The sequence below is a fragment of the Hippocampus guttulatus genome, chromosome 12 (assembly GCF_054856545.1).
Source record: "Hippocampus guttulatus isolate MCC_2025c chromosome 12, RoL_Hgut_1.0, whole genome shotgun sequence".
Lineage (NCBI taxonomy): Eukaryota > Metazoa > Chordata > Actinopteri > Syngnathiformes > Syngnathidae > Hippocampus > Hippocampus guttulatus.
The window spans coordinates 12,548,227-12,564,430 of NC_141272.1; the positions used below are offsets into that span (position 1 = coordinate 12,548,227).

At 44.1% G+C, this 16,204-nt stretch overlaps 2 protein-coding genes across 2 annotated transcripts; one reads left to right on the plus strand and one right to left on the minus strand.

Moving 5' to 3' along the window:
• Positions 1 to 868: 868 nt before the first annotated feature.
• On the plus strand, positions 869 to 6,637 carry LOC147197452 (extracellular calcium-sensing receptor-like). The gene is made up of 9 exons (XM_086125766.1): positions 869 to 1,104; positions 1,172 to 1,466; positions 1,552 to 1,638; positions 1,931 to 2,200; positions 2,447 to 2,647; positions 2,727 to 2,999; positions 3,769 to 3,996; positions 4,069 to 4,192; positions 5,712 to 6,637. The coding sequence occupies exons 1-9, from the start codon at positions 869 to 871 to the stop codon at positions 6,635 to 6,637; spliced, it is 2,640 nt and encodes an 879-aa protein (XP_085981892.1).
• A 1,128-nt stretch (positions 6,638 to 7,765) lies between these two features.
• olfcr1 (olfactory receptor C family, r1) lies at positions 7,766 to 14,571 on the minus strand. The gene is made up of 11 exons (XM_086125767.1): positions 14,303 to 14,571; positions 13,858 to 14,087; positions 13,708 to 13,781; positions 12,924 to 13,103; positions 12,581 to 12,769; positions 12,034 to 12,507; positions 10,587 to 10,796; positions 10,396 to 10,519; positions 10,136 to 10,329; positions 9,143 to 9,424; positions 7,766 to 8,310 (listed from the first exon to the last, which is right to left on the minus strand). Exons 1-11 carry the CDS (start codon positions 14,569 to 14,571, stop codon positions 7,888 to 7,890), a joined length of 2,649 nt encoding a protein of 882 aa, XP_085981893.1. The 3' UTR covers positions 7,766 to 7,887.
• Positions 14,572 to 16,204: the final 1,633 nt, after the last annotated feature.

The following is a 16,204-nucleotide window of genomic DNA, read 5'->3' on the forward strand; positions in this document are numbered from 1 at the left end:
ATGTTCTCCCCGGGCCTGCGTGGGTTTTCTCCGGGTGCTCCGGTTTCCTCCCACATTCCAAAAACATGCATGTCAGGCTGATTGGACGCTCTAAATTCTCCCTAGGTGTGAGTGTGGGCGTGGATGGTTGTTCGTCTCTGTGTGCCCTGCGATTGGCTGGCAACTGATTCAGGGTGTCCCCCGCCTACTGCCCGGAGATGGCTGGGATAGGCTCCAGCACCCCCCGCGACCCTAGTGAGGATCAAGCGGTTCGGAAAATGGATGGATGGATGGATAGAGTGTAGTTGGGGCCGGGAACATTCTGGCTAAACTTGGAATGCCTCAAGTTCAAGATCTGGACGAAGTGGTTGGGGAGAGGGAAGTCAGAGAGTCCCTGTTGAAGCTGCCGCCCACATGATTTGACCTCCGATAATACGTAGGTATGATGGCATCCCAAAAAGAAAAATGTCTATGTATGGTATCGTGAAACAACGATGACTTATTTTTTTCGCAATTTACTCCCAAATGCATTTATTTATTCAGTGTGAAATCCGGGCCTCTAGTTCAACGCAAAGCTATATTACAGTTTAATTGTACCTTTTGCCATCTTGTGGAACAGCAGTGAACTGTTTGTCACGATCATTCGCTGGCATAGATCGAGGAACAACTCTACATTATTTGTTGCAGTCAAATAATGATTTTCAGGCCTCTAAAGTGAAGTTGGATGATTGGTTGGGAAGCATCATGGTCTTATCCCAGCCCATGTTCCATTTCCTGATGGGAGGTGCTCATGTCAAGAAACAGTGTGATGAATCTGATGAAAAAAACGCATCACCGCATATAAAACATCGTGGCAGGAAGGAGAGCAGCAGAAATGAGAGCAGGTGTCATGGGGGCGCTCCTCTACAAACATTTTTTTTGGTGTCTGCTCCTGAGTCATTTGTCCTCGACCTCGTTCAGCCCGACCTCCAGTTCCACTTCATGCAAGTTGTGGAGGCATTTCCAGCTAAATCAAGTGCACCAACCCGGTGACGTGATGCTGGGCGGGCTGTTCGAGGCGCACTTCACATCTAAGTTTCCCGAGCTGACGTTCACTTCGGAACCACGCCAGCCCAGGTGCCAGGGGTACGTATGGGAAGACTCAGAGCAGCGCGAACGATTCCACTGGTTGTTGACTTTTTGCGTGTGTCAGCTTTGACACCTTAGGCTTCAGGCACGTCATGACCATGGTCTTCGCCGTGGACGAGATCAACAGAAACCAGGAGCTGCTGCCGGGCCTCACTCTTGGTTACCGACTGTACGACAACTGCGGCGAACTGGTGGTCGGGTTCAGCGGAGGTTTGTCGCTGGTCAGTGGGCAAGAGGAGCAGTTTGCGTCGCAGGACGGCTGCGTGGGAACGCCTCCGGTGCTTGGGGTTGTGGGCGATTCCTACTCGACATTCTCCATCGCCACGTCCGTGGTGCTGGGTTTATTCAAGATGCCCATTGTGAGCTTTCTCTTTAATCTTCTCTCATTCGATGAAGACTTTATATGAAGGACTTGACATAGATTGTGTCGGTTTCTATGCACAGGTGAGTTATTTTTCCACGTGTTCCTGTTTGAGTGATCGGAAAAGGTTCCCATCCTTCTTCCGAACCATCCCGAACGATGACTTTCAGGTTGAAGCAACATTTTACACACGAGTAAAGTAGCGTGCAGACAGTAAAAATATGTCTTTATAAAAATGATAATATTCAGTTGTGACTGGATGAGATATTATTCGTGCTTGTACGCTTCGTCATATCATACAGAGAGGTTTTAATATTTTGGTTACCTCATAAAACCAAGTCAGAGGGTCAACATTCTCCAAATGCTCACAATTTCGACATAAAACTGCGTTCTCTAGTTTTTTTTTGTATCGTTTTTAAATATCTTGCTCGCGTACAACATATGTTGGACCTCTCTGCTCAGGTGCGAGCTTTGATTCAGATCCTCAAACACTTCGGCTGGACTTGGGCCGGCCTGCTGGTTACGGGCGATGACTATGGAGTCGGTGTGGCCCGCGCCTTCCAGAGCGAGCTGGCAGAGTCCGGCGTCAGCTGCCTGGCTTACCTGGAGGTTCTGCCCTGGGATAATGACCCGCCTGAGCTCCGGAGGATTGTGGACTTGATGAGGTTGTCGACAGCCCGCGTCGTCATGGTGTTTGCGCACGAGACTCACATGCTTCATCTGATGGATGAGGTTGGAATCAAGATACTGGATGACATAAGAAAGAAATGTGTTATTCTTAGCAAGGAGATATGACGGCTAATTTTCTGCAATTTGTGAATGCTCGACCCCAACTTAAATTTAAGGGGGAAAAAAGCCTATTTGGAATAAAACTTTGTATATTATCCTTCTTGAACCAGGAAGTAGCTTGACTGTTCTCGTCAACATAAATGTCAGCATTTACGACTTTTTGATCTTCGGTTTATTTGCGCCCCGCAGGTCATGAGGCAGAACGTGACGGGCCTGCAGTGGATCGCCAGTGAAGCCTGGACAGGAACCACTGTGCTGCACACACCCCGTCTCATGTACTACCTGGGGGGCACGCTGGGCATCGCCATCCGGAGAGGCGAAATACCCGGACTCCACGACTTCCTTGCACAAATACGGCCAGACGTACACGACAAAAGCCAACACAACCTGGTGAGCTTGAGTCAAATGAAGACACTGCAAAACTGTTTTCCTGACTACTGTTTTTACATGTACTGTATTGTACTTCCAGGTGAACCAGTTCTGGGAAAACACATTTCAGTGTAGGTTTGTGCCTCCAGCAGGCTGGCTGGAAGCGGGAGGAGCCAAATGCACGGGACGTGAAGACTTAGCGAGTGCGCAGTCCGATTTTTGGGATGTTTCGAACCTCAGACCGGAATATAATATTTATAAAGCGGTGTACGCTCTGGCCCACGCCCTCCATGACCTGCTGCAGTGTGTGCCCGGGAGCGGGCCTTTCAGTGGCCACAGCTGTGCTACTTTGCAGGGACTGGAGCCATGGCAGGTATGAAAAATTGGAAATTGAGATACACGTGCATCGTGTTCACTGAGTCTGAGAGATATGAATTTAGCCGGTGTCTATTATGAAATTTTAAATAATCCATTTGATTTTATTTCAAGTGTAGATTCCTGCAAAGAATGAAAATTATTGCAAAATTACAGTGTAATATTACAGATACAGTATAATGTTGGATTATTATGTGAAAGTTGTCATGTTATGAGAAGAAAAATGGCATTTGGTATGACTTTATTCTCTCGTTATTTTAACTTTTCTACTGAAAATGCTGCGAAGGTAAATTCTGACAACTTTCTTCCTCTAAATGATTCTTGTATAATTTGGATTTTTTTCCTCTTAATGACTTCATACTCAGCAATATTTTTTCCTCAAAATATTGTGAATTATTCTGGAAAAAAACCTTTCTCTTGGAATATTACAACCTTATTTTTTTTGTAATATGATGACTTAGTTACCACGTCTCCTACCAATATTTTGACATTCTTCTCATTTATTTTTCACATTTATTTATTTTATATTTATCACATTTTACAGTTTGTTGAATGTGTACTTGTATTTGCTTTTAATTTGCTTTTGCTTTGTTTTACGCTGCTTGTTCTCAATTGCCTTACCTGGATAAATAAAGGTTGAATACAGTCTATAAATAAATATTCAAATTTTCTTCGTCTGTTGTGTGATCTAGGTCATCACATGATTATAAAGTTATTGTTTTTAACATTTTTCTTGTTCAATTCAATGTCTTTACTGTCATTCGCAGCTTCTGCACTATTTGCAAAAGGTCAACTTTAACACATCTTTTGGTGATCAAGTGTCATTCGATGACAGTGGTGATGCAGTACGGATATACGACATCATAAACTGGCAGTGGCTGCCTGGCGGCAAAACTAAAGTTCAGCATGTTGGTGACGTTAAGGAGTCCGCTTTCAAAGGCGAAGAACTCACACTTCATGATAACAAAATCGTCTGGAGCTTTGGATCTGAAAAGGTCATCGCCACATGTAATTTAATGTATAGCAACATTTTGATGATGTTGAATAAGCGTTTTTCTCTTGCACAGGCCCCTCGGTCTGTGTGCAGTGAGAGTTGCCCTCCAGGCTCTCGCATGGCGCGAAAGAAAGGACAACCGGAGTGCTGCTTTGACTGCATCCTTTGCTCGGAGGGCATGATCAGCAACATGACAAGTGGGAATAACACATAGTGATTTTTAACACCAATTTTCAACGTAAAAATATCCTCAAATGTCTTTTACGGAGTGTGGTGTACGTATTTGAAAAGTATGTCTTTCATAGTACCAATTCTGACCTGTGAGAGGCAGCATGGTCTCATGGCATCCAGACTTATGGAATACACAAAGTAGAAGAAAGAGTAAACGAGTGAACCCCCATTATTTGCATGAGCACTTTACACAAAGGATATAAGTCATTAAACACACCTTTTGGTGTTTACACAACATAATAGGTCATCTACATTTGTAGTTGCATAACTAGAGAGAGACAAAATATAGAGTTTCAGTTTTACTTTGACTTTGCACAAGATACATTCAAGGTCAACAAAACAGGACATCTCAGAAGCAGACAGAAAAACTTTGTTGCTTTGGTCAGAGCACAAAAACACTGGGGATCAAAGTTTTTCACGAAAGGTTGAAAACAAAGAGCTGTGAATATTTGAATTTGGCAATTTCGAACAGCAAGTACTGCATGTGGGGGTCCACTGTAGTAGTAGAAATAAAGGAAGTCTGGCTTACTGTTCTTAATCTTATCGGGTCTACTTGTCATTTTGTTTGTGGTGATTGTGGGATATGTGACCCACTCAATGCAACCTGTTGCAGCTCTATTTAAGTCTGGCAAGAGCACAAGCTACGGGTCACTTTTTAATTGGCTATTGTGTTGTTTCACGTCACATTCACCGAGTTGGTGGCTCAGCCTAAGTCAGTGTTGACCAAACACAAAAGGATTTGCCATCATCAATATTATGCGTTTAACATTTACGATAGACGATGTCCGATATTGGGCCTTTGCTGACCTTGTGATACCTTGCCAAAATTTATCAGAATTATCTGCACGTGTAGCCGGCTTTAGTTACTGATAAAGTCCAGATACCTTGGAGAATGATCATCCCGTAGTCAAGGAAAATGACATTTTGGATTGTGCAGTTTGACTTTGAAGGATACGTCCACAATATCAAACTAAGATAATCAAGATGGAATCTAACACTTAGCCCTAAAGTTTACACAGCATTGTGATGGAGGACAAAGATATTAAGCAGCAGCACTGTTCAGTAAAGCTGGCTAGCTCTCAAGATACGATTACAGCCAAACAAAAAGCCTAAACAAACGTTGTAGCTCGAATAATGTAGCTAGCAGCTAACCTCGTTAGCCTAGCAGGTCCACATAAACGTAACTTCAGCATCGTTAGCTAGCTACCTTCATTAGATTAGCTTGCTACGGCCTCATGTTTGAGAGAATCTTGGTTGACATCCAAACAACAGCATAAGAGAAGTACATTGCTTACCTTGGAGCAGATTAAGGTGTGCCTGATGATTTTTGACAAATGTGACTGACGATGTGGACAGCTAACTGGATCCACAACCTGCATTCATCTGGGTTAATGTCGGGGGTCCAAAACGCCCTTTTCCTAATTACCTTTCAAAAGTGCACAGTTAGATTTAAAATCTTTAAAATTGCTTTTCCTGTGTCTACAGATTCCATGGAGTGCTATAGTTGTCCTAAGGATTTTTGGTCCAATCCTCAGCGCGACCGGTGTGTGCCAAAGAAAACAGAGTTCCTTTCCTACCATGAGCCCCTTGGTATCTGCTTGACAAGTTTCTCTTTGCTAGGCACGTTAATCTGTGCCATTGTTCTGGGGATATTCATCTACCATCGGAGCACGCCTATTGTAAGGGCCAACAATTCTGAACTCAGTTTCCTGCTCTTGATTTCGCTTAAACTGTGCTTCCTCTGTTCACTGCTTTTCATCGGCCATCCGAGGCTGTGGACATGTCAATTGAGGCACGCGGCGTTTGGCATCAGCTTTGTGCTGTGTGTGTCGTGCATTCTGGTAAAAACTGTGGTGGTTCTGGCTGTGTTTCGGGCCTCCAAACCAGGAGGAGGAGCCAGTATCAAGTGGTTTGGCGCAATGCAGCAGAGAGGCACAATTATGGCTCTGACTTGCATTCAGGCGATTGTTTGCACCGCTTGGATTGTCTCCGCCTCACCAAGTCCTTATAAAAACATTCAATACTACAAAGATAAGATTGTTTATGAGTGTGTGGTTGGGTCCACTGTCGGTTTTGCTGTGTTGCTGGGCTACATTGCTTTACTTGCTATCCTCAGCTTCCTGCTAGCATTCATGGTAAGAAATCTGCCCGACAACTTCAATGAGGCCAAACTGATTACCTTCAGTATGTTGATCTTTGGTGCGGTGTGGGTCGCATTTGTCCCGGCATACATCAACTCTCCGGGAAATTACGCAGACGCAGTGGAAGTCTTTGCCATCCTGGCCTCTAGTTTTGGCCTCTTGGTGGCGCTGTTTGGACCCAAATGCTACATAATCCTGCTGAGACCAGAAAGAAACACAAAGAAAGCTATCATGCACCGAGGGACTGACAAGTCGCACAAGCATCGTTAGAAGAGAACGGCGTTTTCTGACAACACATATGAATGCTACAGTGTGCATTTGTTATATTTTTTAATGTCTGAGCTCTAATAAATGAATAATTTGGAGGCTGGCAAACATCATATTCCCAAATGTGTCTTAGGGTGTGTCTTGGTTAAGAATTATGTCTGACGTAACACCAAGATTGACTTGTGAGCGGCAGCAAGGTTCCTCAGGTCATCCAGATTGATGTACTCAACACTCAAACAACAGTATTTGTAGTAGAAGAAGAAATTGAACAGCTAAATGTTTGCTTATCTGGTAACTTTAATGCAGTACAAACTCTTTTTTTCCCATTTTTGGGGGAATGTGAGGGTTGTGAATGACTTGCAGGTTATACTCAACACAAACAGTGGCATCACTTTCTTTGGTGTTTGGCAACAACTTCAGGTTACTGCCGAGTTGGCACTTGTTGCATGTCACATCACAAAAATGGAATTTGTGATTTGTCATAAAAAATATAGAACGGGTTTAACATTTGGAAATGTCGGTTAGACCAGGTATTTTTAAAAAAAATTCAGCTTGATTATTGCTTTTTATTTAAATTGCTGGATTCATACAGAGGCCTCTATTAGTGTAAGTGTAGCGTAGTCTGTCATTCAACTGTCTTTAAAAAATGGCACAAAATGCCATATTTTTTATTTCACAAATGTATAGTAACAATTCGAAAGAGAAAATGGATGGATGCTTTGGGATTTTATCCTGACAAACATTTATGGTCTTCAAAAGTCCCCAAACATTTCTTCTGGAATAAATAAACAGCGCAACAATTGTACAAATATACAGTACAATAAAAAGGGAGTAACGATGGGCATTTATTACTGTTTTTTATATGCATAGGCATGACAAACACTGTATTCTCTACAGTGTAGTACTTTGTACATTTTTTTTCTTTTAAAATATAACCTAAACGTTTATTTCCACCATTTTACCAAAGAAAGGTCGGAATGAGTATCCAATAAAAGGAGGTGTACACTCTTTAGAAACTAGTTTGCCTTTAGTTTTATGACAAAATAAAAGCCACATTAGCTTGCTGACAAAATTGGGGTCAATATCACGATAAATAAAATTGCATTTATCTACAAAAAAAAAAAGAATACAAAGTATCAAACTTTTTCCTACGGTGAACTATATATTTCATCATAACCATACAAATCAGTAACAATGAATCACATATTTCATACATAGTTCATTCAAATAATCGATAACCTGGCTGTAATTTGCTACCTGGCCATCAAGTGTTTCTTGGTGTTTCTCTCCGGCCTCACCAGAATGATAAAACACTTGGGAGCAAAAATACAAATGAGCAAGCCATAGCTGGAAGCCAGGATGGCAAAGATCTCCACAGCGACGGTGTACTTCCCAGGCGAGCTGACGTAGGCGGGCACGAAGGCCACCCACACGACGCAGAAGATGAGCATGCTGAAAGTGATCAGCTTGGCCTCGTTGAAGTTGTCGGGCAGTTTCCTGGCGAGGAAGGCCAGCAGGAGGCAAGTGCAGGCCAGCAGGCCGATGTAGCCCAGCACCAGAGCGAAGCCCACTGCGGAGGCCATGTCACACTTTAGGGTCACCTTTAACCCTGGAGTATCCAACTCTGGTTTAGGTTCAGGGGGGCTGAGGGACAGCCAAATTATACAAATGATGATCTGATTGGAAAGAGAGAGCACAAATCTTCAGGTTAATACTGTACTCACAGAGTCAGGATGAACCTAAAAAAACACAAGTTTAATTTACCCGTCAAATATCTTTGAAAGTACTTGTCAAAAAAAAAAAAAAATTATACTTGCCAGTCTAAAATCTTTACTCCACATTGGCAGTACCACACCTTTGTACATTATAAAATTAAGCACGCGTCATCTGAGTGTCTCCGCCCCTACACACCTGCCTCAGGTCTGCGGACCTGACATTATTAGAGGTACCAAGAACTAAGCAGGGGCTCAGAGGGGATCGAGCCTTTTCCGTTGCTGGTCCCTCTCTATGGAATGGCCTCCCACTGAACATTCGGCGAGCCCCCTCGCTGCCCATCTTTAAAACTCGTCTCAAAACTCATTTGTATTCTTTGGCTTTTGACTCAGTATGACTCAGACTTGATTTTAGTTTTACTGTTTTTGTGCTTTCTACTGTCTTCGTTCCTAATTTATTGTTTTATTGTTTGTTGTTGTATACAGTATATGATACTAGCCCCATGTACAGCGCTTTGTATCCAGCGGTGGTTGTTTTAAAGTGCTCTATAAATACAGTTGAGCTGAATCACTTTCTGTAGTTGTAAAAAGCAGGATTCAAGAGTAATGAGAATAATCTCTCCCTCATCTCTTCAGCATGAGCAAGGCTGGCACTTTGTTTTCGCTTGTTCTTTCAAATTTACAGGCAAATTTAGACAATGCTTTGCCACTACCTCGTGGCTGAATGGAGAATAATGCATCAAAACGAACAAGATAGAGTTAGAGCTGGACAAAAAGTCTCCATTTGCAAACTGACCTGGATGCCGGTGAACACACAGACACTCCCTCTCTGTTGCACCGGACCAAACCACTTCATCAAGGCTTCAGTGCCAGGCCGGGCAGAGCGGAAGGCCGCCAGGACCACAATGGTCTTTACTTGCAGGCAGGACACGGAGAGCACAAAACTGATGCCGAAGGCGGCCTGTTGGAAGCGACAAGACCACAAGGTGGGGCGGCCAATGAACAGCAGCGAGCACAGGAAGCAGAATTTGAGAGACAAGAGGAGGAGGAAGCTCAGTTCGGAATTGTTGGCTCGGACCTGAAAGGAGAAAAGGGGATGCATCTCGTCATGCCTCCATTGCTGCCGTTGTTACGTTCTGATAATTGCTACATTTCATTCAGAAGTTATGATCACATAAGTAATACAAAATAAAAAAATTATGGATACAACAACTTTGTAAGATCACATGAACCAATAATCTAGTGAGCTCCAACTGTCTGCCTTCAAAGTGTCCTTGGGCAAGACACTGAACCCTAAATGGCTCGCAGGTCTTCACTGTAAATGAAAAACTGCTCTCGATTACCCTACCTGGTAAAATAAAAAACAAAATCTGTTTAAACTCTTAGTCAATGCTATGATTTGTGTAAAATGCTATTAAAGCAATGCGAGAAACTTTGCTTCACTCCCTTCCTTGGATTCATTTAACTTTTTTTTTTTCATTTTAGAAACCTACTCTCATTTTTTACTTTACTTTTAAATCCTTTTAAAGTTGTGTTAAGGTGTTTAAATTTTGTTAATGCACATTCTTTTAGTCATTTTTGTAAGTGACAAATTTTTTCTTTGCCTCTGAAAACCGTTAACTGTTGTGTTTGCAAAGGCTATTTAGATGTTGTGTCTTTGCTTGTGTGAAGCACATTGAGTTGGCTTGTGTATGAAATTTGCCTTGGCTTGCCTAAAAGGATGAAATAGGAGCAGTTTGTGAAACATGAGCTCACAGGTCAATTGGAATGTCATTCAATGACGCCTTACCACGGGTGTGTGTCTGTAGTAGACAAAGACCACAAAAACGGCGACGGTCACCATGGTGCCGGAGATGGCGACCGCAGTTAGGGTGATGCCTAAGGTCTCGTTGAAGGCCAGGAAGTCCAGCTGGCGGAGGATGCAGACCGTATGCGCCGTGTTGGACCAGAACTCAAGTGGACAGCGTTCACAATTGGGCGAATCTGAAATATTTCAAGACAAGGGATCAGCAAATAAATTCAACATGTGAACGACATGTGATCGCTCACCAGTCATGTTGCTTATCTCTCCTTCAGCACACGGGATGCAGTCAAAGCAACATACCGGTTCGCCTTTCCTGGTGGCCACCCTGGTTCCAGGAGGGCAACTCTCACTGCACACCGAAACTGGCACCTGGTCAAATGGTATGCTCGTGTAAGGTGTGCAACAAAATGTTATGAAATGAGCTTGTTTTTGGCACCTGACTAGATCCTGAGCGCCACTGCACAGCTGTGTCGTTCATGAAGATTTCGTTGCCGTCCACTCGGCCGATCAGAACAAGTTCCAGGGAGCCATCGGGGCGCTTCTTCCAGTTGACCAGGTCATACTTGGCGGGGATGTCGGCCCCTTGAAAATAAAGTCTTTCCCTCTGTGGTGTGGTGAAGTTCACGTCATTCAAGTGCTGCAGCAGCTGAAAAGGAGACATGATCACATTTTGCCATATATTTAAAACATTTAACCAAGTGTATGTGCTGTGTGTATGCATGTTGTCTAAAAAAAATATGGAATACTGACTACAAACAACACTTATATTAATACTTATTTGCAACTAATTTATGTCCTGTGAGGTAAAGATAATTGATAATAGAATAAGTCCAGTAAATTACTGTATTGATTACAAGGAGGTTAAATCAATTCAGCCACCCACGACGTTGAATCTGAATATTTGAATTGTTCTTCAAGCATCCATTCATCCATCCATCCATTTTCTCCCACTTATCCGGGGTCAGGTCGTGGGGGCAGCAGCTTTAGCAGGTAAGCCCAGACTCCCCTCCCCCCACAGCCACTTCTTCCAGCTCTTCCTAGGGAATCCCGAGGCGTTCCCAGGCCAGCTGGGAGACATAGTCTCTCCAGCATGTCCTCTGTCGTCCCCAGGAAGTCCTGCTGGTAGGACATGCCCGAAACAGCTCACCAGGGAGGTGTCCAGGAAGCATCCTAATCAGATGCCCGAGCCACCTCATCTGGTTCCTCTCAACGTGGAGAAGCGGCTTGACTCTGATCCCCTCCCGGATGACCAAGCTTCTCACCTTATCTCTAATAGAGAGCAGCTTGTATCCGGGATCTGGGTCTTTCGGTCACAACCCGTAGCTCGTGACCATAGGTGAGGGTTGGAACGTAGATCGACCGGTAAATTGAGAGCTTCGCCTTTTGGCTCAGCTCCTTCTTCACCACGACAGACAGATACAAAGTCTGCATCACAGCAGACGCTGCATCGATCCGCCTGGCGATCTCTCGCTCCCTCCTGCCCTCACTCGTGAACAAGACCCTAAGATATTTAAACACTTGGGGCAAGATCTCCTCCCCGACCTGGAGAAGGCAATCCACCCTTTTTCGACTGAGGACCATTGTTTCAGATGATTTAGATTTCCATTTCCCAATTTTTTTGTCTTATTTCTTTGTTACAGTTATTATTATTTTGTATTTTGTATTCACATTTCAATTTCAATCAAAAACTGCAAATTAAAAAGAGAAATTGAAAGATACAAGGTCATACTACTGATAATGTTTGGGATGCGGGGATTGAGAAAACAATGAGAGTAAAGGATACTCCTATTCCAAACACAAATGCGCACAATGTCAGTCAGCCTCAGATGTTTCACCATCAGCATAATGTCAAATACATCTCATCACAAACTGTTGCTGTTTACCTCAGCAGGTTTGACATTTGTTGGGGAGGAGCAGGTGGAGCTGCCGTCCCTGGAGGAGGTGTGTGTGTCGGGGCAGGCGAGGCGGTCGTGAAGGGCGTGAGCAGCGGCGTAAACGGCCAAGTAGACATTGTAAGCCTGTCGGAGCTGCGAGGTGTCAGTGAAGAGATTATCCACCCCCTGCAGGGACTCGTCCCCTCGGCACAGGGGCAGGGGGGCGCTCCGGTCAGGCGTGGTTGTGCCGTTGGAAAGCCGAGGCCTGCATGCAAACTGCATCTCCCAGAACTCCCTCAAGATGTCATCACCCGGGCGACGAGACGGAGTCAAACTTCGGAGGTAATCTCGGAGTCCGAGGATCGGCGAGCTCCGAATGGCCGTGCCCAGGACTCCGCTCGCCACTCGCGAGGTGACAGGGTGTCGGAGAAGACTGGCACTGGTGCTCCAGGCCTCGCTGGCAAGAAACTGCCTGTCTGTCACCTGGCGTCAGCATACATAAGGATCACATGACCATTCGGAAAGATCTTGTATCGAACGACTGTGTGCTTCTCACGTTCAGGTCGGCCAGCTGCAGAAAGAGTTCCCTGACGTCTGTGTACCACGTAAAGATCAATATCACTCTGGCGCTTGATGCCTTAATAGCGAGGGCTGCTCTTCTGGCATCATTCACAATGTTTTGTCTGTTTAGAGTCTCCACGAAGGCCAGACACACACCAGAACCCCGGGTCTCCTCCTGGAACACCTACTGGCCCATAATATGACAATAATGGTATCAGAACTTCCTGGGCTGATGAAGGACACCAGTCCACCGGCACAAAATGATACTAAATGAGTACCTCACAAGACATTATGATTAGAATTTCTGAAACAATTCCGATATTGGATTGTGATTTTACCTTGACAGCCATCAGACCGTAGTCATTGTTTGCAATCACGGTGCCGATCCAGGTCCACTTGAAGTATATGGCGAGCCTAGCAATGGCCCGCACCTGGTAAATGTCGCTGGGGATGGTTCGGAAGAAGTTGGGAAACTGACGCCTGTCACTCAAACAAGGGCAGCTCGACTGGTAGCTCATCTAATAGGGAAAATGCATTCATGAATGAAATGTAATTTCACCATTCCAAAAAAAAAAAAGAAAAACAGACACCACTCTTCTGAAAGTAAATGCGTTTCGTGTAATAACTCAGGTAGGGCAAACAATGTTTGATCTTAATATTGGGTGTTGACCTGTTTCTTTACTCATTTTGGATCATTTGCACATTTGACAATAAAGTTGTATTCAATTCAATTCAATCTAATTTACTTTTTTGTTTTCCAAAATATTTTTAAGTGTATAATTTTGAGAAAAAAATGGTGTTTGTCCCATATTTTGTTATTTTATTTTTCCTTTGCGAAATGTTCCAGTATTTTCAAATTTTTAAATTGTATTTAATTATTTAATTATTCCATACAACGCTCTTCGCTCTTCTCATTTGACTGAACAACTAAATTCAAATATTGTCAAATAACAGCTCCCAATATGACACAATATTGGTGCACTGTATGGTATAAATCTACTCACAACAAAACCAGAAATGTAATATTAGATGTTGTGAAATTAACTGAGCCGTTCAAAACAAAGCATCCTTGCCTTTTAAAAGGTCATCTATAAAGTATTTCAATGAACTTACTAAAGGTACAGAGAGTGGCCCCAGCACTCTGGAAAGTATCATGGCCGTTTTGGATGAAGCACCACCGATGATCAACGGAACACCTGATAAGACATTTTGTGCAGAATAAAATGCGTTCAAATTCATTGTCTGGTGTTTATTGATACCATTGGATGATACCTTTCTCATCGCCTCCTCCAGAATCGTCCTGCGGGGTTGCAGCAATGTTGCAGGTGGTGCTGTCTCCGCTCACCAGCGAGAGGGCTGCTTGCGTGGCCCACGGGTGCAAGGCGCAGCTGTCACGGATGTGATAGCCCAACCTCACGCCCGGCAACAGGCGAGGACTCCGGTTGATCTCCTCCACGGCAAACACCATCGAGTAAATGTACTGTAAGGGGAGTTCCTCTAAACTGGGTTGGAGGGACAAGACAACAAAAGAATTGGCCTGAACGTACAAAATTTGACACATGTTGTCGTCAATCACACTTGAGCCTTATTCACATTGTACAGACAGAATGTTTATCCAGTTCTAAAATGCAGTCTGTTTGATTTCATTCAAAAAGAATCAACATGATGGAACTGAGGCCCCAAATGAAGGTCAGAATAATTAACAAATAAGTTATACCCAGTACATTCTCTATAGACTGGTTCGCCAGCAAAGTCGTGGTCTATGGCAGGAGGCGTGTAATGGAGATGAAAAAGTCCACCGATGACGACATCTCCATCCTGGAAAAGCCCGCGGCTTGCTGGCGCTCCCCACCGAGGACAAGTCAGTGCTCGAGCCGCCTGCAGACCCGCCATAAGGCCCGGCTGCCTGCTCACCAGGCCGACCAGGATCACCAGTGGGGCTGAGCAAGGCCACCGGCGAGTGGAGAACAAGGACAGCCAAGACATGGATGAACTGTGGATCAGAAGACACGCATGAGACATTTTCATGAAAACACCAGCGATTATTGCGGTTCAACGACAGAAAGTATGATACTAACGACACCTGAGAAGTACTTTGCCTCAGTGGCCGTCTCCTGCACTCTCTCATGTTGTGCTGCTATTTCTTGGTGTCACAAACTGCCCGGGGGGAAATGACGCCCAAACCAACGCCTTTCTCCCAACGCGAAGCAAAAACAGCCATTAAAGCCAGGCAAACAACTGTGTTTTGCTCAAGCAAAACAACAAAGCCAGAGAAACAACAGGCTCAGGGGTCCACCTGTTGAAAGGAGGCCAGTCTTCATCGCCACTGTTGTTTTTTAAAGCGCACTATCATCTCACTGGCAGCTATGAATATACAAATCTCAAGTGTCTATACCGAGCAGCTTCGGGCAGAAATCAAAAGGACAAGGTGTGTGGCTGAAGTTATCTCATCAGTTTTCTTCACCGGGTGGCTGGACTCACCATTACAAATGAAGCAAGGAGCTCAATCATCCATGTTGGACTCATAGTAGAGCCACTGAAGGAGCCGATGAGGTGGCTTGGGCATCTGTTTTGGATGGTGCGGGGCAGGCAGACCGAGGATGTACAGGAGGGATCGTTTCACAGGTGGTCTGCGTGGAAATGTTAGTGTGTCCCTCATTCTAAATTGGAGAAGGCCTAACACAGGGTAAGGCATCCCTATCAGACCCCTGCCACCGCAACCGGTAACCATTTAGGGCGCATGAACATAGATGGATAGATAACACATAAATGTTGATTACGCCACAGATTGGACTTTAGTACAAGTGAAAAGTGTGCTTTATGTAAAATTCACAAGCTAATGGCAACCAAGACGAGAATTCGACTATAGTAGGGACTGTAAATAATGAAAATATTAGAAAGGGCACCCGGTACAATGCGGAGCAGATTTGCATCACTCCAGTTGTCGTTTTGGTTACAGTAATGGGTTCCTTTGGATTGTTAACGGAACACTGTTCTGTTTAGGAAATCTCAAGTCTTAAAGCCACAACAAGCCAAGAAGAGGAAAAGCGCAATTTGAATGGTATGACACTGCTATCTAGTGGTTATCCTTGGGTGTGTACGCCTTAAGCAGTCATAACTTGCCGCACAACTACAAAAACTTGAACTACAGTTATAATAATGGTTTGGATAATAGAATGTCAACTGTTTGCCTATCACCTGACCACACAAGATACAAGAAATAAATAACCGTTAAACAATGTCAGCCTTGCATATCTAAACCCAGAAATCTTGAGACTTACCCCGGTTGTGGTTGCTTGGATGGTGGTCATAACAGGTCAGTTATCAGCCTGGCTGTAATCTCCGTGGACGGTCTGTATGAATTCCAGACACACACCTCTACCCTTCTTTTGGAAAATTTGCAAAAACGTGGAATTAAGTTGAGATATGTCTCCTTTTGGTTTGTTTGCCTGCCGTGGAATTTTTGTTTTTACAACACATACTAAAATCTGTATTCCACTCCTTTTCCGACTGAGGGCCATTGTTTCAGATTTGCAGGTACTGATATTCATCCCAACCACTTCACACTCGGCTGCAAACTGCTCCAGTGAGAGTTGGGAAATTCTGGCTTCAAGAAACC